This window comes from Felis catus, chromosome B3 (genome assembly GCF_018350175.1).
Source record: "Felis catus isolate Fca126 chromosome B3, F.catus_Fca126_mat1.0, whole genome shotgun sequence".
In the NCBI taxonomy this organism is placed as follows: Eukaryota; Metazoa; Chordata; class Mammalia; order Carnivora; family Felidae; genus Felis; species Felis catus.
This window is the reverse complement of record NC_058373.1, coordinates 4,021,968-4,044,212: the sequence shown is the minus strand read 5'-3', so window position 1 is coordinate 4,044,212 and position 22,245 is coordinate 4,021,968. Positions and strand designations below refer to the sequence as shown.

Sequence of the window (22,245 nt, the reverse complement as noted above, 5' to 3'; positions counted from 1 at the left end):
CTCGCATATATTTTCTGTTTTCTCGTATCACGTGCATTCCCCAAGCCTGTCCCGGATCCGTTACAGAACAGGAGGGGGTTGACACCACATACACCTGTGTCACGTCTTCTCTCTCCCTCCACCCCTTCTCCTCCTGACATTCTGCGTGCAGACTGCGGCTCGGTCCGGTAAGCCTCTTCTCCCCAATCCATTAACCCTCCACACCGCCCCCCTCACTACTGTCTCTGGAACGATGTTCTCCACCCAAGTATCATTCTCGTCTTCAAGCCTAAAAATGTCCTCTCATTGCCTGCAGGCTGAGTCCACAACTCCTTGGCATACACCACGCTTCCTCCTCCTGCCTCCAGTCATCTGCTCCCCGAGCTCCCTGCCTGCCGCCTCTGCCAGGCCTCATTCTTTGGTACCAGGACTCCCCTACCTGTGGCCTCGCCCCTGGCTGGCTCCTTGCCACCCACGGGATTAAGTCCCAACACCCTGCCACCAAGGCCTTTCCCTCATGCCTGCACCTTCCTGACCTTCTGAGCACTGGACCCGGCCGTGTACTCGACGTTCTCCCTCCCCTCTCTGCCCAGAACTCACGGCTACAGCATATCAAAATGTGTTGCCTTTAACCCTCACAACCACCCTATGATGTTGGTGCCATTATTATGCTAATTTCACAGATGAGGAAACTAAAGCTCGAAGGCAGGCAGTGTCTCGCTCTGGGTCATCTGGGTCATGCAGCCGAGCGAACGGGACGCGAGGATTGAGTCCAGGGTCTCTGTGCTGGACCTCCACGCCTCGTCGCTTCCCGTGGGCACGAGCAGCTCTCCCCATCTAAATGTCTCCCATCGCCCACCCCAAACTCCTACTCTTCTGCCTGGGAAACTCCTACCCACCCTTCAAGACCCAGTTTGAAGGTCACCTCCTTCAAGAAGCCTTCTCAAACCTCTCGCAGAGGGAAGCATGTTATCCTTGTTCGTATTTCAAGAACGAGGCTCCTCTCGTTGCCCTAATGTCCTGCTCACCATCCTTCTCTCTTGGGAGGGCAGAGCCCCTGTTCTACAACCTCTAACTTCTCGGCTCCTGGCCCAGAGATGCCGCTCAGCAGCTAAGTGGTGGTCATTGGTCAGGCAGGATCTGATGAAGAGTTGAGGGGGGATGAGGAGGGAGTTCAGACCCCTGGGAGCGGGTGAGGGCCACGAAACGCCAGGCCCTGAAACCCACGGGTGCGTAGCCCACACGGCCCCCTGGCCCATATTGATCCCTTAGGTAATGTCTGTTTAATGTCCACCTTCCTCGCTACACCGTAAGCGTCATGGGACCACAAACATTCACCACTCTGTTCCTGGCACCCCAAAGTGAATGGCCTCTTGAATTTCTTGAAGGAACGAGTGAATGATCACACGACGGGCTCTCTGACCAGCAACGTAAGTCGTTAGTCTGAACCCACAATGGGGAGCAACCTCTCATTTCGTTGCCCACGCTTACACCTCCCCGTGAAAGCAACCGGCCGGCAGCCTGGCATTCTTGTTGGCAAATGTGGGTCGGCTCTCCTGACCGTGCCCATCCTCTGCCGGTGACTGCCCTCCACCCACACAGCCTGTGGGGTTTTGTGCTGCGAGCAAGGCTCCAGAGGGCAAACTTCATATCGTCAGGGTCACCCGATGACGGAAACGCCTCCAGCACCGCTCAGGACTGGGAGCAAGCAGCCGAGAGGATCAAAGATCAGGGACACTCTGGCCACATATTCCAGAAGGTTCCTCAGGGGTCAGCTGCCAAACCCCCACCCAAAGCAGAAACGATGGTGATGTCGATGACAGTAATCACAGACCTGGCCACCACATGCTGAGTACTTATGTGTCGGGCACTATGCTGGACGCTTCACACACATTCCCTTGTTTGTGGTCACTTTACTGTGCATTTAACAGATGAAGACATGGGGGCGCCTGGGTGGCTCAGTCGGTTAAGCGTCCGACTTCGGCTCGGGTCATGATCTCGCGGTCCGTGAGTTCGAGCCCCGCGTCGGGCTCTGTGCTGACCGCTCAGAGCCTGGAGCCTGTTTCAGATTCTGTGTCTCCCTCTCTCTCTGACCCTCCCCCGTTCATGCTCTGTCTCTGTCTCAAAAATAAATAAACGTTAAAAAAAAATTAAAAAAAAAAAACAAAAACAGATGAAGACAGTGACATCTGAGAGATGAAATGACTTGTCCAAGCTCACACAGCCAGGGGCTGGGGATCTGACTGCATTTAACCCTCCTCCGTGTCCCCCCCCACCCCACCCCCCCCCCGACAGGCGGCCCTCTATGACAGTGAACTGGCCACCATGTAAGAATGAAAGTTCTCTCTTGAGTCACTCGGAGGCGTCAGAGAGCTCTTCCCCGACCTTCAGAGCTCAAATCTGCCTGGGCACGTGCTCTACTAGAAGCTCCTCTCCCGGCCCTTTGGAGCCTCCCAGAACAGCTCCACTCCTTTTCCCCACGAGGACCTTCTCTGTCACCTCCCTCCCCGAGGACAACACAAGTCAAAGCGCCTCTCCTTTCCTCCATGTATCTGAGCAACTCCATTAAAAGTTTTCCCAATTAAAGATCCCAGAAGGAATCCAATACCCAGGCAGCAGGGTCTGCAATATTCCTCACTAATTGGATCCCTGTGGACACCCCCTACCCAATAATCCACAGATGACAGTGCCCCCCCCGCCCAAGACCCAGAGGACAAATGGTCTCAGTCCCCGCCCCCCCACACCAAATGGCCTCAGGTGCCATTGCCTGTGACTTCCCCAGGACAAGGCACAAAGAAAGGGGCCTGCCAGAGCCCCTCCCTTAGCGGGACCCAGCCTCCATTCGGCTGGAGGACACCTGCACGCCAAGAGATTTATTTTTTATTATTATTATTTTGATGTTTTATTTTTTTAGAGAGAGTGTGAATGGGGGAGGGGCAGAGAGAGGGGGGACAGGGGACCTGAAGCAGGCTTCGCGCTGACAGTAGAGAGCCCAATGTGGGGCTCGAACTCACGAACCGAACCGCAAGATCATGACCTGAGCCGAAGTCAGACACTCAACTGACTGAGCTACCCAAGGCCCCCCCCCCACCCCAAGGGATTTCTCAATGCACATCTCTCAGGCTAAACTCTTTGGCTGGTGGTGACACCCCGGTCCCCAATTCCCCAGCTGAATAATAATAATAATAATAATAATAATAATAATACGACTATCAACCAGGGTTGTGAATAAAAATGTGTTTTTTCTCCTTAAATCTCTCTAGTCGTTGACAAATGTCTAAATGTGTTCCCCACAAGCATATTTTTATTCTAACGAGCTAATTCGAACTATAGTTTAAATAAATTCTCCCAGAACGATACCATATGACTAACAGCGCTCAGAGGCAGAACTACTGGAGACTCTGCCGTAGTTGAGCAGAGACTTCCAACCCGCTACCTTCCCACACAAGCGCGCCCCACTAGGAAACTGGGCCACGATGCCAGTGCTCACCTCCAAACCCATAACACGACCGAGGGCAGCCTATGTGCACGGTGTCTAGAAATACGGAAAACAAAGAACTGGATGCAACCGACTGAGCCACCCAGGCACCCCTGCCTGTGTTGGCTGAGACATGTCACAGGATTTATCCAGCTTGTGTGTGTGTGTGTGTGTGTGTGTTAATTGCCTCACAACTGAAGCAGGGAATAGAACGTCCTTCCAGTATATATGTCCCTGCCAGCCCTCTCGCCAAGGGAATTCTCCAAAGGAGGGGCTGCGGTGCCCACCAGACAAAGGGCTTTGAAGCACCGTGCTTTCTGCTCACGGAGAACCTTCCTGTCCAGGTCTGCAAGCGGAATCACTCTGCCCTGATATTTCCAAACAAGCAGAAATAGTTTGAGCAGCTGGGTCCTCGTCCACCAACCACCCTTAGCAACAACGATGAATTCTTGATGTTCTCACCAAGATTCACTAAGGAGCAGTGACTCACCCAAAATTACGCAGCCACTGCAAATTACCCGATGTTAATTGTGATCCTGGTTTCTCTACCATTTCTTTCCTTTGGTAATTCATTTAGAGCAACCGATTGCTTGAAGGAATTGTCAAAATGTCTTTTTTTTTTTTTTAATACCCTGCCTTGTTCTACAGAGGACTTAAGCGAGTTTACAAAGATGTATAAAATTTAGCAAAACGACAAATTACAAGTAGGTGTGGATTTAAAAGATGACATATATTTGGGGCACCTGGGCGGCTCAGTCAGTTGAGTGTCCGACTTCAGCTCAGGTCATGACCTCACAACGGTTCGTGAGTTTAAGCCCTGCGTCGGGCTCTGTGCTGACAGCTCAGAGCCTGGAGCCTGCTTCGGATTCGGTGTCCCCCTCTCTCTCTGCCCCACCCCTGCTTGTGCTCTGTCTCTCTCTTTCCAAAATGAATAAACATATAAAAAGTTAAAAAAAAAGAGAGATGATGTATATTTATAGTCACCGTCATGAAAAGATGTCCACTCAAGGTATTTTAAGTTGAAAAACTTATGTTACAAAACAGATGTAGGAGATGATTCCATTTCGTTAAAAATACATTTGTTCTAGGTAGACCTACATCTAGACACAGAGACACACGTACATGCAGAGAAATCTGCAAAGACAGACATCTGATTGCCCAGGGAGGCTATCCCTGAGACGTGGGATGACAAGTAATTTTCACTTCCTTCTTCATGCTGTTATTTTTTAGTATGAACGTGCAACATTTTTATAATTAGGGGAAGAAAAGCAAAGCTATTTTCATTTTGTTAAAAAAAAAAAGAGAGAGAGAAGTAAGAGCAAAGGAAGGGCCATCCGACAGAACAAGGAATAAAGGTAACGGACAAGGGCTGTTAAGTCTGCCGAGGGTGACCGCACATTTAACTCTAGTTCCCCGGGAGCCGTTACAGAAAATAAACCCACTATTGACACAAGTCATGAAGTCCACTTGACAAGAACAAACCACCTGCTTTGCTCTGAGTCTTTTTCCAGCAAGAATGATGGCACGTCCCCCAAAGTGAAGGTCAACCCAAAGAGTAGTCATTCATTGCTATTCATTCATGCATGCATGCATGCATGCATTCATTCCATACACGCCTAGTTAGTGCCTACTCCATTGTATCTTCTTCCAACTCTGACACGGAATGTGACACTAAGGGCTGCCTACGTACGTGAGGACGGTGATCATCAATGCTAACAGCACCCTGGTAGTCCCTGTAGCATACGGGGGCATCTGTCCTACATGTCCCAAATAGGCGGGCACTGCCTCTGACACCCTTTGCGTTACAACATCTCGTTGAAACACACACATAAAGCTGGTACTTCTACACGTGGCTTTACCTCCGATTCGGAAATACAATCTCTGTTAAGGGCAGGAGTGACCTAGTAGGTCTGCTCATCCTGAATCTCCCAACAGACCCTCCCAATAAATGCCTTACGGACAAACAGATCGAATGAACCTTAGTAAAGTGAAGTTTAGAAAGCCCAAGACAGAACCAAGAAAGACAAGTTCCTTCAACAGATCTGAGAGACCGTATCTGTTTTTGTCAACACGAACCCAAAAGCAAAGTTCATACTCTGCGGGAGGAATGGAAAATTACACGAGAAGGAATGAACATCAAAGGAAAGCTACCCGGTATCGGTTACCGAAAGGAGGCCCAAGGTATTAGATCACCGCGATTGTTATCGCGCGGTGCAACGTAATCTTGGCCGGACAAAATAAAGGAGTGTAAACCAAAGCCTGACAGGACTACAGTCGGTCTTGTTTGTAAACACTGACAAAATCAGCCAAGAGTCACAACAGCAGGCAAGCTGGCTTTTCTGTTACCTTTTGCAGGCGAGTAAAAAGATAATTTATAACCCCAATACTCGGATGACAGCTGACAGCCTGAAAATTAACCCAAGTCATAAGAAAAGCTAAATGGCTTGCTTTAGCATTAAAAGAAAATTGCATCCAAATGTGATTTCTTTCTCTCTTGGCCCTTGTAACCCTCAATTAAGCAAGCCATATAAAAGGTGATCCCAAAATTATCACAGCTCCCAGGCCAGCATCCAAGCAAGGCTGCCCACCACATTCAAGCATTAACTCCATCAAAAAAGTACCGGGGCCTACAAGGGGCCTGTCACTATGCCAGGTGTTAGGAGACACAGGTGACAAAGGTAAGCCCCTACCCTTGCGGGATGCCAGCAAGGAGGACAGATTGTAAATAAGTTAAAAAAAAAAAAAAAAAGAAAGAAAGAAAAAAAACCCCACATGATTGCAGGTGCGCTGTGGTGAGTAATCGTAATCGCAGACAAATAGGTGTGGCTGTGTTCGCAAGGAACGGCAGGGGTCGGAGAGGCTCTGCAGGTGACCCTGATGTGGGAATCTGAAGCATGAGGAGGAAGGTATTTGCAGAGCTAGGACAAGAACCTCCCAGGCAGAGGGAAGAGCAAGTTCAAAGATGGCCCCCCCACCCCCCCCCCCACCCCCGAGCAGGGCAAGAGAAGAAATGAGGCTCACGTTAGCAGAAGGCAGTGAGGGATGGACAGGGGACACTAGAGATGAGGCACAAGCCATCCCCCTGTGGCTGCAGGGTGTGCGAGGTGACCTGATCCGATTTGCAATTTTTAAAGCCAGCTACTTGGGCCCCCGTATGGAGAATGGACTGGAGATACCCAGAATGGGAGCTGGTCCAGGAAAGAGGCAATGGTGGCCAGGACCCGTGTGGGGGCTATGACCATGGGGACAGGTGGACACCAGACAGTATCCCGGAAGTAGAACCACGGGGCCCACTGACAGCGTGGACGTGGAAGGTAAGGGAGAGGAGAAGCAAGGATGATTCGTAGCAAGCGGGTGGACGGTGGGGCCACTGACTGGGATGGAGAAGATAAAGGGAAGGTCAGATCTGGAAGGGGCATCAGGAGCTCGTTCATGGACAAGAGTCGGAGGCCCCCAGAAGGGCTGTGTTGGAAATAAAAACGTGGGAGTCACCAGCAGGGGTGGGTGGATAACGTTACCTAGGAAGGGAGTGTTGACCGCGCAGAGGAAGCAGGTCCGGTCCGTAAGCGGCCCATCATTCAGAGGTCAGACAGAGGTGCAAGACAAGACAGGAGCCATCAGGAAGGGGAGCAGAAAAGCAGGGGAGTGTGGCGGCCAGAAGCTGGCTGGAGGGGGGTGGGGCAGTTGTTCCAGGGGGGGAGGGAACGGCCAAGAGGCTAAGGCAAGGGCACAGGCTAGCAGCGACCCCACAGTCGGGGTGGGACTGCAGGGTGTGGAGGGTAATCAAATGGTAGGCGAAGAAAGCCAGTGGACGCAGTGGCTTTGGGACAGATGTTTTCAGGGGAAGGGAAGCAAAGAAGCAGGAGAGAGATGCAAAACGACAGAAGCTATGGTGGTGCTCTCCAACATGGCGGCCACCACCATATGTGGCCATTTCAATGGAAGTTAAATTACAAACCCAGGCCCTCGGTCACACTAGCCACGTTTCAAGTGCCCTAGAGCCACAGGTGGCTGGGGCCGGCCAAATTGGGCCATGCAGACACAGCACTTTTCCATCAGTGTGGAAAGTTCTACTGGCCGGCCCTGAACCAAAGCATGTTTGTATACTGATGGGAAAGAGCCTGGGCGGAGGGATGTGGAAGAACAGAGCAACGTTGCCTGACGAGGTGAGAGGGGGACAGGGCGGTGGGACAAGTGGGTGAAACAGGTGGGAGGCAAGACACGGGGCCACAGGGAGATGAGACTCTCCTTGGTCCGTGGCTCCTGTTTTGTTCGCGGAGGGAGGCAAGGTGTGGTGGGGAGGGGACAGACAGAGGTCTGAGGAGGAGAGAGAGTGTGCCGACAGCTGCCTCGGGAGTCAGAACGCAACCTTACTGGGGAAACCACACACTTAACGCAAAACACTTCACAGAGAAGCGGAAACAGTGAGTGTCTGAAAGAGGACAAGCATCTGAAGTGAGAGAAGTAAACTCAGATTTTTTTTTTTTTTTTCCCTTAAGTCTGGGCCACGTCTACACAGTGGAGCCGCGACAGGGCTACGGGGAGGGCCGCGATGAGGTTCTCTACTGGCTGCCCTTTCCTCCTTCCCCTCGTCCTACTCCACTCTCGGAAAGGATGACATTGGTTCTATTTTGGGTGAAAATAGCTCCCTCCACCCTCCTCTGCCTGAACTGCTCATCCAGCCTTCGCTCCATTTCAATTTACTGCCCTGGTCTGTCTGCACACTTCAATTACGGAAGAAGCGCGTATATCAAAACCGGCAGAAGTAGGCAGGACTTGCAGACCGGCCCTCACCTACACGGAGTAACAGCCACCTACGGAACGATGGTAGAACTCCGTGAAAGCCACACTCCATTTTCACAAGATTCCCCAAGCCACTCCTCCCCGATGCTCCACAAACAAAAATTATCTTGACATTTTCTTTCAGCTCTTAGGAGTAAACACTTTCATTTCCACAGAACTATTTGATCGCAACCAACAGAGTTCCAACGTTTGTTTCTGGATGGCGCAAGTGTGTTGAGTCGGTTTTGTGCTGTCTGGGGGAGGGAGGGAGAGAGTTAAAATGATCAGACCCCTTTTATCTTCTATCTGGAGACCTACATTTGCCAACTCCTTTTTCCCCATCAATTTCTTTTCTTTTCTTTTTTTTTTTTTTTTAAGTATGAAATCTGAGAGCCTCAAAGGTTCCCACTGCACAGAGAGCGGCCTTTTCATAATCTACCAAGAGGTCACTGGAAATGTTACAGAAAACCCGCTTCCCAGCCGGCGTGCCTCTGGCAAAATCACCCCCAGTTTCTCCGTGTGGGAAATCTCCTGGACTGAGGCCAACGTCTCAGGCGAATCTCTAGGCCCCTCTCGCCACCCCCCCACCCCCCACCCCCCACCCCCATCCCGCCCTGCTCATGGAGCTCTGGAGAGCCCTCACACTTCACCCAAACTCCTCTTGGCCTGCCTCTGGGTCCTGCAGACCACACAGGTGAGGTTGGCCAGGAAAGAGGACTCCAGAAACGGCCTGGAGTAAGGCGCAATGGAGCCGCTGACCCACGGGAGCTAGGTCAGGCCACCAGGACCATGTGGCCCCTTCCACTCCTCCCCGATCCCACAGAGAAAACCAACATCTCCAGACGCACCCAGCAGCGGTCTGGGGGTCCCGAGAAGGGCTGTCTGGAGGGCGCTGAGCACACAGCAGGAGGCAGAGACGCGGAAACTCTGGTTCCCTGACCCCCAGCGCCAGCCCCACGCCCCCCGGCAGGCTGTGACTTCCCCTCTGCGGAGGCACCAAATGGCCCTTCACAAACGCCCGTCGGCTGCCCCCCCTGGGGGCAGTCGCCCGACCACCGAGGGCGTCAGTTTCCTCATCTGTAAATCGGGCTACATAACTGTTCCCTGAAAACGGACGGCCCCTCACCGCCCTGTGCTCCCATCGAGCGAGCAGATGCAAGGAGTTAATCGTGTTATTAGCACGGTGGCTCCCTGACTCACAGCGCCTACTGCTCACGGAGACGCCAAGGAGAAATCAATCCTGCTTTTTCAAATTACTTTATATACTCACAAGCATTAGTCACTCCGACAGAGTATTTCAACTTCTCCCCCTGAGCCTCTTACTCCGTCGGGTCCGAGGCCGGAGCCTCAGCCCGGCTCCTTCCGCACTCCCTCACCCCCATCCCGCTCCAAGCAGAGTCCGAACCCACTATTCCTACGCCGGGGGGGTCAGGATTACTCGGTCTGCTCCCCTTCCAGGAAAACTTCTATTTCCATTCGGCTTGTCACGAACCCCGCCGCGGAGCACGACACGCTGCCCCGCGCGCCCGCACACACAGGCCCCGGAGTTGACCGCGCGCCCGGGGCCGGCTCGGAGGCGGAGGGCCACCGCGCGGGGGCCCCAAGTCCGCGCCCCGGCCGGGCCGCCCCTGCCGGGGGTCGACGGCCCCCCCACCCCCGGCCGGCCGCGCGCCCGTCCCCCTCCCCCCGGACCCCCCGACGCGCGGAGAGGGCGCCGGCCCCCCGGGGGCTCCCTCACCCCATCTCCGGCGCTGCTCCGGCGGCCGCTCCGACGGGCCCTCTGGCGCTCGCTCTCCGCGCGCTCCGCAGCCGCTCCCCGCGCCGCACATGCGGCGGCCCGTGCGCGCCCGGCTCAGCCCCGGCGCCGCTCCATGCCGCGGGGCTGCGCGGCTGCCGCTGCCGCTGCCGCCGCCGCCGCCGCCGCCTGGCGCGGGCGGGCGGGGGCTGGGCCGGCGGGGGCTGGGCGGCCGCGCTCGGGCCCCGCCCCGTCCCGCCCCGCTCCCCGCGCCGGCTCCTTACGTAACCTCGGGGGGCCCCCCGGCCGCGGCGCCGGGCAGAGGGCGGGGGGCGTCCCCCGGCGCCGCCGCGCGCTCCCCGCCCGCCTCCCGGGAGGCCCCCTTCCCTCGGCGAGCGGCGTGGGCGCGCCCCGGGCGCTCGGCGCAGTGCCCGCAGCGAGCATCCCGCCGGTCCGACCCGGAGCCCCGCTCGCAGCCGGAGGGACTTTGGGGCCACCCTGCGATTGCGGATGAGGGAACTGAGGCCGCGGGAGGGGAAGTGAGTTGCGCAAGGTCACGTATTCAGATCAGAGCTCAGATCTCCAGAATCAGAGATGGGCACGGCCACGCCCCTCCTGGAAGCCCACCTTGGCGTTGCCGCCCATTGCCAGGCTGGGTGGCTCAGGGTACCCGCTGCCATGAAATTCCGGAAAGCCAACGTGGCGGGGAGGATCCGGCACCTGCAGCAGGTGTTCTGGGCTCTTCCCAGCGTGAAGGTGGGACAGGGCTCCCAATTACAGTGTAATAGCTTTTAAGGAGGCTTAGTTAAGCTTGGTTTTATTCTTAGAGCAAGGGAAATGGAGATGGCAAAAGAGGAATTTAAAGACGAGCAGTCTCTTAATCCCCTTTCCACACATCGTGTCCTGATTCCCTACTAAAGGCTGGCACTGGGACTAAGCTAACCTCCATCCCCCGAGGGCCTCCCACCAGATCATCTTCTGCTGAGAACACACTGCCCACATAAGCCTGCCATCTGAGGACAGCGGGGGGTGGGGGAGGGGGTGAGGGGGGAGTAAAGGAACAAGCATATGAAGTAGGGTCACCATCTGAAGTCTACCCTCACCTCTTCTGGGACCACAACTTTACCTGCTAACTCCCCAAGTCTCCTCAGGGTGCACCCCACCCCCTGTAATTCATACTGTGGTCAGTAATTTTCTCAATCACAAATCTGATCATATCACTCTTCTTAAAATCCTTCACTGGCTTCCTTTTCACTGTCCTTGGAATAAAGACCAAGACACTAAACATGCCTATAAGGCCCTGCCCCATTTTGCCTCTCCAGCCTTTTCTCTCTCATTATCCTTTCTGCCCTTAGCCAACTGGCCATCCTCCTTTCAGCCTCAGGACCTTTGCACATGCTATTACGGCCATCTGGGAAGATTTTCTCCTCTCCTGTGTCTGTCGCCCCTAGTCAATTCCTACTCATTCTTCAGATCTCAGTTAAACTGTCACTTCTCTGTGGAAACTTTACTTAATGCCCTAGACAAACTGAACGCCCATCCTTTTTCTTTATTGCACTTATTATTTGTAATAAATATTTGTGAAATTATCAGTTTAATATCTGTTCTCCCAGGCACATCTGCAAACTCTATGAAGCCGTATCTTTTTGCTCATCGTTGTATCTCCAGTGCTCAGAGCTGTGCCTGAAAGTCCTCTGTAAATACCTGTTGAATGAATGAATTAGCATAAGCCAGGCCACAGACACACAAAATTTGCCAGAGTCTGTAAGCACAAGTGAGTCTGTTTAAAGCCAGGGCTGGTACTTGGTCCGGGAGGAAACGAATCTCTCACTCTATCACGAGCTGAATTCCAAAGATCGATCGGCTGGGGGGCGGGGGGGGGGGGAGTGGGATGAGGGGGATGGGGGTGAGGGTTGCCCTCAGCAGCGTCAAAGGGAGAAGTCAGCATAGGGGAATGAATGGCAGAGGTCAGCTTAGCTGGGGTCGGAGTATCAGAAGACAGATTCACGGCGCGGTGGGGCCAAGCAGTCTCCCAAATCCTGAAGAAGACTTTCTTTTTGTTCCGCTGATGGGAAGGGCACACCCACATTCCCCCGGGGAGATGCAGTGAGGCAAGACAGGTGGGGCTGCTGAATCACTTGGGCTGCTTCCCACAGACAGTGGGAAGCAGGGCACTGCTGGAGGTGTGAGCCCACGTGAGGCTAAACACTCCATGAGTAGGGGCATCTGGGTGGCTCAGTTGGTTGAGGGTCCAACTCTTGAGCTCAGCTCAGGTCTTGATCTCAGTGTCATGAGTTCAAGCCCCGCATTGGGCATGGAACCTACTAAAATAAAATTAAAGATATAAATAAAGACCCCATGAGTAAAATGCCCATCCCTCTGGACAAAGGCCCTCGCTACAGGGTGAGGGGCGGGGGGGGGAGGAGGAAACGTGTGGATCAGACAAGATCTGGAAACAGCTACCCCTCCTTTCCACCAGCTTTGAGCGGCCACCCCGTGGGGACCTGCGAGGAGTGCCTTCCCCCCTCTCCTTCAGCCCCCAACTCCAGGCCCAGATTGGATGCTGCCTCTTGGGAACCTTCTGAGGTCGCCAGAGCCGTGTGTAAGCTTCCTGGGGTGGCCCCCAGCAGGAGCACTTTGTCATTGTGGGATCTGCCCGAGCGTGGGGCCCCTCAGGGTCCCTACCAGTGCCTCCTGCTTCATCAGAATCAATAGTCACCCCTTTTCTGTGAAAAACCTCCCAGCAACATGCTCTGTGCAGCCCCAGTTGTCGAGGAAAAGGATTGAGCAAGTCTCTTCAGCAAGAGGCCTGATGTGAAGAAGGGGGGAGAGAGACTCCTTGCCGGCTGGAGGCTGAGACGAGGCCAGGAGACTCGAGTGTCCTTTTAGGCTGAGCATGAGGAGCCAGGGAGGGGGCACGAGACTCCAGCCCCAGGCAGAGGCGTGAGCCTTGGAGAGAAGAGGGTCTAGGGAAGAAAACTGATGGCGGTTGAGGTTCCATTCCGCTCAGAGAAGCAAGGACACCTACTGAACATGCACGAGCGAGGGAAGGTGCGGGGAAGCCAGCTGTGGAACGGGAGCCTTGGGAGAGTCAAAGGATCAGAGTCAGTGGATCCAGAGTTGGGAGTGGGCGGCGCGGAGGTGCCCCCGGAAGTCTGGGAAGCCAAACCTTGACCGGCACAGACTCGGGCACCTGGGACTCCCGTCAGTCCGTGTGGCAGCAGAGGCTTCCAGAATCTGACCACCAGGCACGGACAGTCCGTCCGAGAAAGTTTTGCACTCTCACCAGGGCAGATGAGACAACCGTGGGTGGCTCACCAGAGAGCTATAGGTGCAGAGGGCTGAGGAAGTAAGGAAACACACCCTTCCTCTGTGTTGCCTACAAACCCCCCCAAGCTTCCTTGGCAGAAGAGCACTTTGCACCCTCTGAGCCTGAGAGGGTGACGTTCCACAGCTCTGGCCTCCCGTCTGTCAGGTGCCAGCTCCTGGAGAGATGGCTGGCTGTGGGCTGGGGCAGGGGAAATACAAGATGTGCTAGAACGTGTTGGTGCGCCAGGAAGTCAGTTGCTCAAAAAACAAAAGGATGGAGGCTTGTTAGAGGGACACAGGAAAGAGCTTCCGATGGCCAGAGTTGGAACGATTTGAACAATAAAATAAACGACCCTGTATAGGATTATAACGCAACATAAGAAATGAATATACATGAGTCCATATTTAAAGAAATTGTTCAATAAGTGGAAAAGAGGCAAATCCTCTGTACAGAATTCCAAATAAGATATGGAGATACTTCCCTTCCAAGAGGTAGAGTTCAACACCCCCACTCCCCCACTCCCTGAGAGTAGGTCTTAGTGATTTGCCTCTAAAGAATAGAGTATGGGGGTGGGGTGGGCGCCTGGGTGGCTCAGTCGGTTAAGTATCTGACTCTTGACTTCAGCTCCTGTCACGATCTCAGTTTGTGAGTTGGAGCCCTGCGTTGGGGCTCTGGGCTGTCACCTGCTTGGGATTCGTTCTCTCTCCCTATCTCTCTGCTCCTCCCCTGTTCATGATCTCTCTCTCTCTCTCAAAATAGATAAGTAAATTTTAAACAAACAGGAATAAAGTATGGACAGGGGAAAATGGTAACTTTACAGTGGAGAAACCACTTTCTTGACCAAGTGGTGCAGGTTAACATCACCAGTGATGAGCCATTTTGGTATCACGTGCCCTCTGATGGGGTGTTGAGGAGGCGTGTACTTCCCCTGTGTGATGTTTCTTCCCCTACACCCATCGCCCCAGTCGGATCATGAGAAACACGCCAGACAAATCCACAACGAGGAATATTATTCTACATAATACCTGACCAGTGCTCCTCCATCAAGGTCACGATAAACAAAGACTGAGAGACTGTCACAGGGCAGAGGAGACCCAGGAGACAAGACGACTGAATGCATACGAGATCCTAGATTCGGTCCTGGAAGAGAAAGAAGAAAAACTAAAATCTGGAGTTTGGTTACTGACGAGCCACTCGTCGGTTCCTCGTGGCACACGCCCCGTGGCGACGTAAGACCCTGACAACGGGGGACACTCAGGTGAGAGGCACCCAAGGACCTCGGCACTGTCTTTGCCGCTTTTCTGTAAATCTGAAACTGGTCCAGAATAAAAACGTTTATTGAAAAAGAAAGCAGCCCTGGGAGCCTCCCGTAGACCAAAGCCTGCGTGCCGTCTCGCCACCGGCCGTGCGTGCGAGGTGCGCAAGCAGAGCTCATAAAATGGAAACACGACTTCTGTATATGTATGGAAGTTACACAGAACAATTCTTACCCCCTCACCTGCAAAGCGTTCACCGTTTTCCCTTCTGTTCTATTTTGAAAAGCAGCGCTGTTCACAACCGACCACACTGGTTTCAAAAACCTGCAACCTATATATATTTCTCTTTCAACAGCAAGATTAGGTTTACTGTGTACATGTATATGGTGCTATATATTGCTGATGCAGGGACCTCAAACATTTTGTTTTCTTCTGACCACGAAAGGTCAGCTCTTGACGTAGGAAACAAACGTTTCATTAAAGCCATTAATCAAATGGATATCTGTCAGGTGTTACACAGCCACTAGATTATGTTTGTGGAGACCATATAGTAACATAGAAAAACACGTATTCTTTCTGCAAATACTGATCACCTACCGTGTCTCTGATGCTGAGCTGGACATCAGGGAGAAAGTAAGTGCTCAGCCAAAGAGACACAGTCCTTCTGTCGCGGAACTAGAACATCGAGTGGAAGACATATGACAAATAATCACACAACATAAGCTGTGATCTGTGTGAATAAAAGAGTCCTAATTTAGGTTGAGAAGCGTGGGTAGGAATGGCCTCTTTGGAGGGGCACTGACCAGGGATGGCGTGGGAGCAAGAGGTCCCAGGCAGAGGAGCGTCAAAGGCGCTGAGGTGGACAAGACCCAGGAAGTTCCCCGGAGCTGCAAGGTTAGCGTGGTTAGGATGGTGTGAGTTTCGTGAGGCCCAAATGCACTGGCAGGTGGGGAATGCTAGGATCCGGTTTACATTTGTTTTCTTTAATTTTTTTAAATGTTTACTTAGTTTTAAGAGACAGAGTGTGTGAGCAGGGGAGGGGCAGAGAGAGAGGGGGAGACACAGAATCCGAAGCAGGCTCCAGGCTCCGAACTGTCAGCACAGAGCCCGACGTGGGGCTCGAACTCACAGACCGTGAGATCATGACCTGAGCCGAAGTTGGACACTCAACCGACTGAGTCACCCAGGCGCCCCTGGTTTATATTATTTTAAAAATCACTCTGGTTACTGGGAGGAGAGATAAGAAGGGGGCAAGAGTAAAAATACGGAGACTGGTTAAGAGGCTCTCACACCAAGCCCAGACAAAAGGTCAGGGCAGAGGTGAAGGAAGGTGAGTTACAGATCAGACATGTATTTGGAGGTAGGCTCAGGAGGACTTGGTGAGGGACTGGGTGTAGATTTTGATATAAAGTTAAGTCCAGGAATCTATGTTCCCATACTCACTGCATTGGGACTCTGGTTAGGCGAAAGCTATTTGTGTGTAGGGAGAAGGCCTGGAGGTACAGAAAATGAAAAGTCTGGTTCATGGGGCAGCAGAAGGAATATGGGGTAAAAACACAACATCAGAGTCAGACAGACCCGGGCTGCGTCCCGGCTCTGCCGCTGACCATCTCTGTGCTGGTGGGCAAGCTCCAACCTCTCTGTTGACTCCCCTGTAAGGTGAGGACACCTCACCAGATCTTAGCTTGCTCCCTGAATCTTCAGAATCAAGTCTTTTGAAAGCTTAAATGAGATACGACATGTAAAGTGCTTAGCTCAGCCCCTGGAATAGTACCTTCTTAATACATTGCAAGTACCATTATATTGACTGGCTATCATGGTGGAACCGGGGAGAAATTTTCATTCTTTATTGTCACTGAATTAATACTGCTATAATGCTATTTATATAGTCAACACACTAAAATTTAGAATTGGTTTGGGGATTCTGAAACTGTATGGAAACAGCTCACGCATTTCCTGCCCGGTAACACTTTGCAACCCTGTGTCCCAAACTCCTCATAGCTTCAGGATTCTTCTGCAGGGCACCTGAGGGTCAGAGAAGACTACAGGCTATCTCTTTAAGATGACACCAGATGGACGTGGGACCACCAGGCCCAGACCCTTGTTTCCAGTCGAGCCGAGGACCTGCCCTTAGGAAGGCGAGCTGGAACTGATTGCCAGCAGTCCCATCCAGGGCCTTCCTAAGTCTGTCCGTCCTAGCCGCTGCTGGGGATTCTGAAAGCATTCATTCAATCACTGAACCTTAACAAGCCAGGCTGTGTCCTCAGACAACCTAATAAGCAAACTATAGTGTAACCGAGGTATAAATAAAGTTCATGAAATACGGACTTTGCCTGGCTTCGGCTTCAAAAGAGAGACATCACAGCTGGATCTTAAAGGATGTATGGGAGAGAAGGCCAGTTCCTGCAAATAGACCAGCACAAGAGCGTGACTCACATAGGGAATGACAGCAATGTCCATGTGGTTGGCTCAGTAGTGTGTGGTAGGAAGTGGCCAGGGATGAGAGGGAGGTTGGGACCACACTGGGAAAGATCTTAGGGACACATTAAGGAGTTTGAACTTGATTCTGAAGGCCGCGGGAAGCAAATCCAAGTTTTGGAGCATGGTCAGATTAGCATCTTAGATGCTCTGGCAGCAGCGGGGAGAATGGGCCAGAGAAGCAGAGATTAAGGGCAGAATTTTGTTAGGATCCAAGTTGGGCGGGTTCAGCCGAGGCTGGGGAAGGAGGGGAGGTGTGTGTATCAGCCTCCAGTAAGGGATAGGAGCCCGAAACGAGAGACCACGGAGCGCTTGCGGGTGTGGGCGGAGGGCCGGTCATCCAACAGCCCAACAGCCTTGAGGAGAGGCCGGACCTCCCTGGCTGCCTCCCAGCAGAGTTCAGCCACGAGAGGCACAGCTGGAAATGACCCGCTGGGCAGCCCAGCCAGCTGCAAGCGCCCCAGGGCTGTCCAGGCTGTGCTGCCTCGCTGCCAGGAGCCAGCACCCTGTCACCTTACTGTCCTTTGGGACGAATCTGCAAGTGAGTCTCCCCGTAAGAGTGATCTTCAAAAAAAAAGAAGAGAGTGGCCTTCAAGGGCGGGATCCCTCCCGGGTCTTCCTTGCTCTGACTGTGCTCTGTTCTTAGATAAGCTCTCTTCCCAGCTCTGGTCCCACATGCATATATTGCAAGAAATTAGTAAATTCCCCAACAATTCAACCCATAGTCCCAGAATTGAGCTGCAAAAATTAAAAAAAAAAAAAGAGTGGAAATATATGTTGCAAACTGGTCATTCTCAACCTTGCCTGAAGATTAAAATCACCTAGAGAGCCTTGACAAAAGGCCAACGCCAGTGCCCCACCTCCAGAGAGGATGATTTAATCGGCCTGGATGGTGCCCAGGCATCGGTAATCCTGTCAACTCCCCAGGTGATCCCACCGTGCAGCCAAGGCTGGGAACCACTGCTCTGAGCCTCAGGTGCCCGAAGAGGGCATAGATAGGTGGCACACAGAGCCCCGGGGTGCGGGAACTGGGTCACTGGTTGGGCTTTCTTGAGACTTAGGGCTCCGGAGGGGAACTAAGAAACCCAAGGAGTTTGTGGGGCTCAGCGCCTGCTCTGAGCACAGGACAGAAGGAATGAATCCCGAAGCCCACAGCTGCCCCGTGGAGCCCCTGACAGCCTGACGGGCGCCCGTTTGTACATCCAGGAGAGCTGGGGTGGGCAGGCTCAGACAGGTGGGGCCAGCCTTCAGAGCCAACTCAACAAGACAGGGTGAGTTGGAAAGGTTTCTAACTGGAGACATCATGCAGATGGCGATGGCTCTCGAGGGCACATGGAAGCCCGGAGGGAGACGGGCAGCAGAGAGGAGAGAGGGTCGGGCAATTTTGGACCCGCTGAGAAGCAGGATGCTGCAGGCAGGGAGCAAGGAAGGGGAACTCGAGAGCCGAACCCAGAGGACCCCAGGAGGAGCACACTGAGCCGGTGGGGCAGAGCTGGGCTGAGGAGGGCAGGTGGCATCACCAGGGGAGGGAGGGGAGCCTGGAGGCTAAAAGAGTGGCCCTGAGCACCCAGGGGGCCACCTGTTCTAGATGTGGACCGACCCCCCCCCCACCTTTAGCTTGATTTAGCTGAGTCTAGTATCTTAAAATTCTTTTGCGGGGGGCACCTGGCTGGCTCCGTTGGTTAAGCGTCCAGCTCTTGGTTGGGCTCAGGTCATGATCTCGCGGTTCGCGGGTTCGAGCCCTGTTCTGTGCTGGCAGCTCCGAGCCTGGAGCCTGCTTCAGATTCTGTGTCTCCCTCTCTCTCTGCCCCTCCACCGCTTGCACTCTCTCTCTTCCTCTCTCTCAAAAATAGATAAACCTTAAAAAAAAAAACAAATATCTTAAGTTTTTTAAAAAAAGAAACGTTTTAGTAGAAAATGAAGAACAAAACAAAAACAAACAAAAAGCAAAATCCTACAAAATAGAAACAAGTGAGTTTTCAATCCATTTCAGTGTAGCAAATAGACACCGAACGCCTACTACGCGCCAGACTAGCCGCAGATGGCTCGGCTGGTATGGCAGCTTATCAGACACCCAGCCCCACTCCTAGCCCCCCCCCCTACCCCAGCCCCCTCGGGGAGGCCACAGCGACCCTGGGTCCCAGCACCTCTGCCTCCAATAAAGCTCGGCTCACCCACCGGTTGTTCTAAGTGAGGCCCCCCTGCAAATCTGGGGTCCTCCTGGCAAGTAACACTGTTCCTGAAAGCCACCTGTTTCTCATCAGCTGCCCGGCGGGTTTTGGCTCTGGGTTCCAGAAAGCCCTTGCCTGGGCTGGGCTCCCCAGCGGGAGCTGGCTTCTATGCCAGGCCCCACCTCCGGCTCTTTCCCATGCGGCTCAGGGCAGAGAAGTATGAGCCGGCAGTTGGTGCAGAAATGAGTGAGAACCCCTCTTCTGGCCATTTCTAACCATCTCTCCAACAGCTCAGCCCCCGGAGGCGGGGGGGAGGGGGGGGTGTCAGCGTTGTAATACCAAAGAGGAGAAAATCCCTTCCAATCAAGACCATGCCTCTCTACTCACTAGAAGCAAGAAGTGTCAGGGTCATTCCTCACTCTGTCACTCACCGCAAACACGTCCCTCACCCAGCCTGGGGTGGGGGGGGTGTGCGGGCTGCCTCCTCACAGACACTCCCCTTTAAAAGTCTGCCTTCATTCCCTGTGACCTCTTTCACCTGTGCTGTCCCCCAGGATCGTGATTCCATCCCTCCTTCAAAACCAGCACGAAAGCTGCCTGAGTGTTTGGCTTTCTTCACTCAAGTATCCCTTTAAATCCACTTCTGTACATTTGCTGGTTTATTGCTTTGTAAATGCCTTTTTTGGTGGCTCTTGGGTATATTGTCTCTTGAACAGGTTGGGGCTTTTTTTTTTTCCCCCGAATTGTGGCCAAATATATGTAACATAACATCTGTTTTAATCACGTTTAGGTCTACAGCTTCGGTGAAATTAAGTACATCCAAACAAGTTTCTCGATGTTCGGCGAGTAGGGACATGTTTAATTGACTTATTCCTCATTCTACGTATAATACGTGTTCTATAAATACTCTTGGCTGACTAGAACAGACAAGAGGTTTAATATAAAAGGCCCCAAACAGGCACCAATAGCTTATCAAACCATCTTTTCTAAAAAAATTTTTAATGTTTTATTTATTCTTGTGAGAGAGAAACAGAGCACGAGCAGAGGAGAGGCAGAGAGAGAGGGAGACACAGAATCCGAAGCAGGCTCCAGGCTCTGAGCTGTCAGCACGAAGCCCGATGCAGGGCTTGAACTCACGAACTGTGGGATCATGACCTGAGCTGAAGTCACGTGCTTAACTGACTGAGCCACCCAGGTGCCCCAAACCACCTCTTCTAAAGTTACTTCTTGGGGCACCTGGATGGCTCAGTCGATTAAGTGTCCGACTCTTGTTTCAACTCAGGTCATGGTCTCGAGGTTTGTTTGAGTCCCACATTGGGCTCTGAGCTAACAGCATGGAGCCTGCTTGGGATTCTCTGTCCGCCCCCCCACCTCTCTGCGCCTCCCCGGCTTGCTCTCTCATAAATAAATTAAAAAAAAATTTTTTTTAATAAATATGGGGCACCTGGATGGTTCAGTCGGTGAAGCATCCAACTTCAGCTCAGGTCATTATCTTGCAGTTTGTGAGTTCGAGCCCCACGTCGGGCTCTGTGCTGACAGCTGGGAGCCTGGAGCCTGCTTGGGATTCTGGGTCTCCTCCTCTCTCTGCCCCTCCCCTGCTCATGCTCTGTCTCTCTCTGTCTGTCAATAATAAATAAACGTTAAAACAATTTTTTAAAAAATTTTAATAAGTAAAATGACTTCTTACTGAGACAAGAAGGGGAAGACTGACTCCCAAAGAGGTAGAAAACATATAGAAGTTTATTCTAGATGAGTCCCTACATTAAGCTATGACCTGGCCCTGGCCAACGGTCTATGTGTCCAAGACCTCCGAAGAAGATGGGGAGGAGGAGGAAAGACCCTGTCCTCTCTTCTGAGACAGCCAACAAAAGCACCTGGAGAGATGGACAAGCCCATTATTCCTGAGACTCCTTGAACAAAGAAAAGAGTGTTTCCCCAAACTTGGCTCATCACAGAGATCACTCAGAGCATCCATTAAAGAGATCGAATCAGTACTTCTGGGGTGGGGTCTGGGAATCTGCATATTTAATAGTGGCTGGCATGATTCTTATGAAAGACAAATTTGGGAAGAATGAACTAGAATGTTCCACCAGCAAGGTGGGGCCAGCCTAGCCGCCTGGGGCTGTGAAGGTAAAGGCTCCCAGCCAGACTTACTTTATGCTCCCAAGAGCTATTCAGAGCTGTAGGCTGCTTTCCAGAACCTTCCCAAGGCTGCTAGTCCCCAAGACTCCCGTGGGCCTGGTGCTTCTAAACGCTCGGGCCTTCCTCTTCCGACATCCTATACGCAGGGCCCACGCGCCGCCTCTCGTTTCTTCCTCTGTGCCGAGGCCTTGCACGATCCCAAGTTCTGGCAGCTCCGTCCTCTGGCTTGGTTCCCCAGAGTTGAGGGAGGACAATGAGACCTAGTCCTAATTTAGAACAAAAGAGCCAGGTGGTCATGGCCAGGTGTTAATTAGGGGCTGACCACAGACAGCCGGTGACATCACAGTCCACCTTTAGCTCCAGCTGGGTCATCGCACGGAAAGAAGTCGGAAAGCGCGTATCTACCGAATCTGAGGTCAGTGTTTACAGAGGGAGACATTGGACACCAACCATATCGTCACAGCTGAAATTTCACCTCGGGGCCCTCCTGACACATGCCCGCCGGACCAAGCCTGGGAGGCTCCTGCACACTGGACTGGCTCCGGTGGGCCTCCTGGCCCACGAGCATCACAGAGACAGGACAACCCTCTCCCACAACCACTCCCGGGTACGGTGAGTCAGAGCGGGTTAGGGCACAACAGGCTAGAAATTCAGAGGTGTCTTCCTGTTAATGAAGCCCAGAAGGTTTTGTTTTCATTACAACAAATTTTCCCTCTCTCTCTGCCCCTCTGCTGCCCACTCATAAATGAATAAATGTTAAAAAAAAAAAAAAAATGAAAGGGGCGCCTGGGTGGCGCAGTCGGTTAAGCGTCCGACTTCAGCCAGGTCACGATCTCGCGGTCCGTGAGTTCGAGCCCCGCGTCAGGCTCTGGGCTGATGGCTCGGAGCCTGGAGCCTGTTTCCGATTCTGTGTC

General features: G+C 52.8%; 1 protein-coding gene across 5 annotated transcripts in view; it reads right to left on the bottom strand.

The window, feature by feature from the left end:
• HOMER2 (homer scaffold protein 2) overlaps positions 1-22,245 on the bottom strand; it is a 115,709-nt gene that overhangs the window by 91,035 nt on the left and 2,429 nt on the right. For 2 of the 5 annotated variants that reach the window (XM_045058742.1, XM_045058741.1), the window contains 2 exons: positions 21,344-21,597; positions 14,310-14,424 (listed from right to left, as the gene is read on the bottom strand). In XM_045058742.1, the coding sequence (XP_044914677.1) occupies positions 14,310-14,404 (95 nt within the window). In that variant the 5' untranslated portion in view covers positions 14,405-14,424; positions 21,344-21,597. Of the gene's footprint in view, positions 1-9,977; positions 10,152-14,309; positions 14,425-20,633; positions 20,697-21,343; positions 21,598-22,245 lie in introns of those variants that run through there. The other 3 variants (XM_023254863.2, XM_023254864.2, XM_023254865.2) reach the window with 2 other exon arrangements.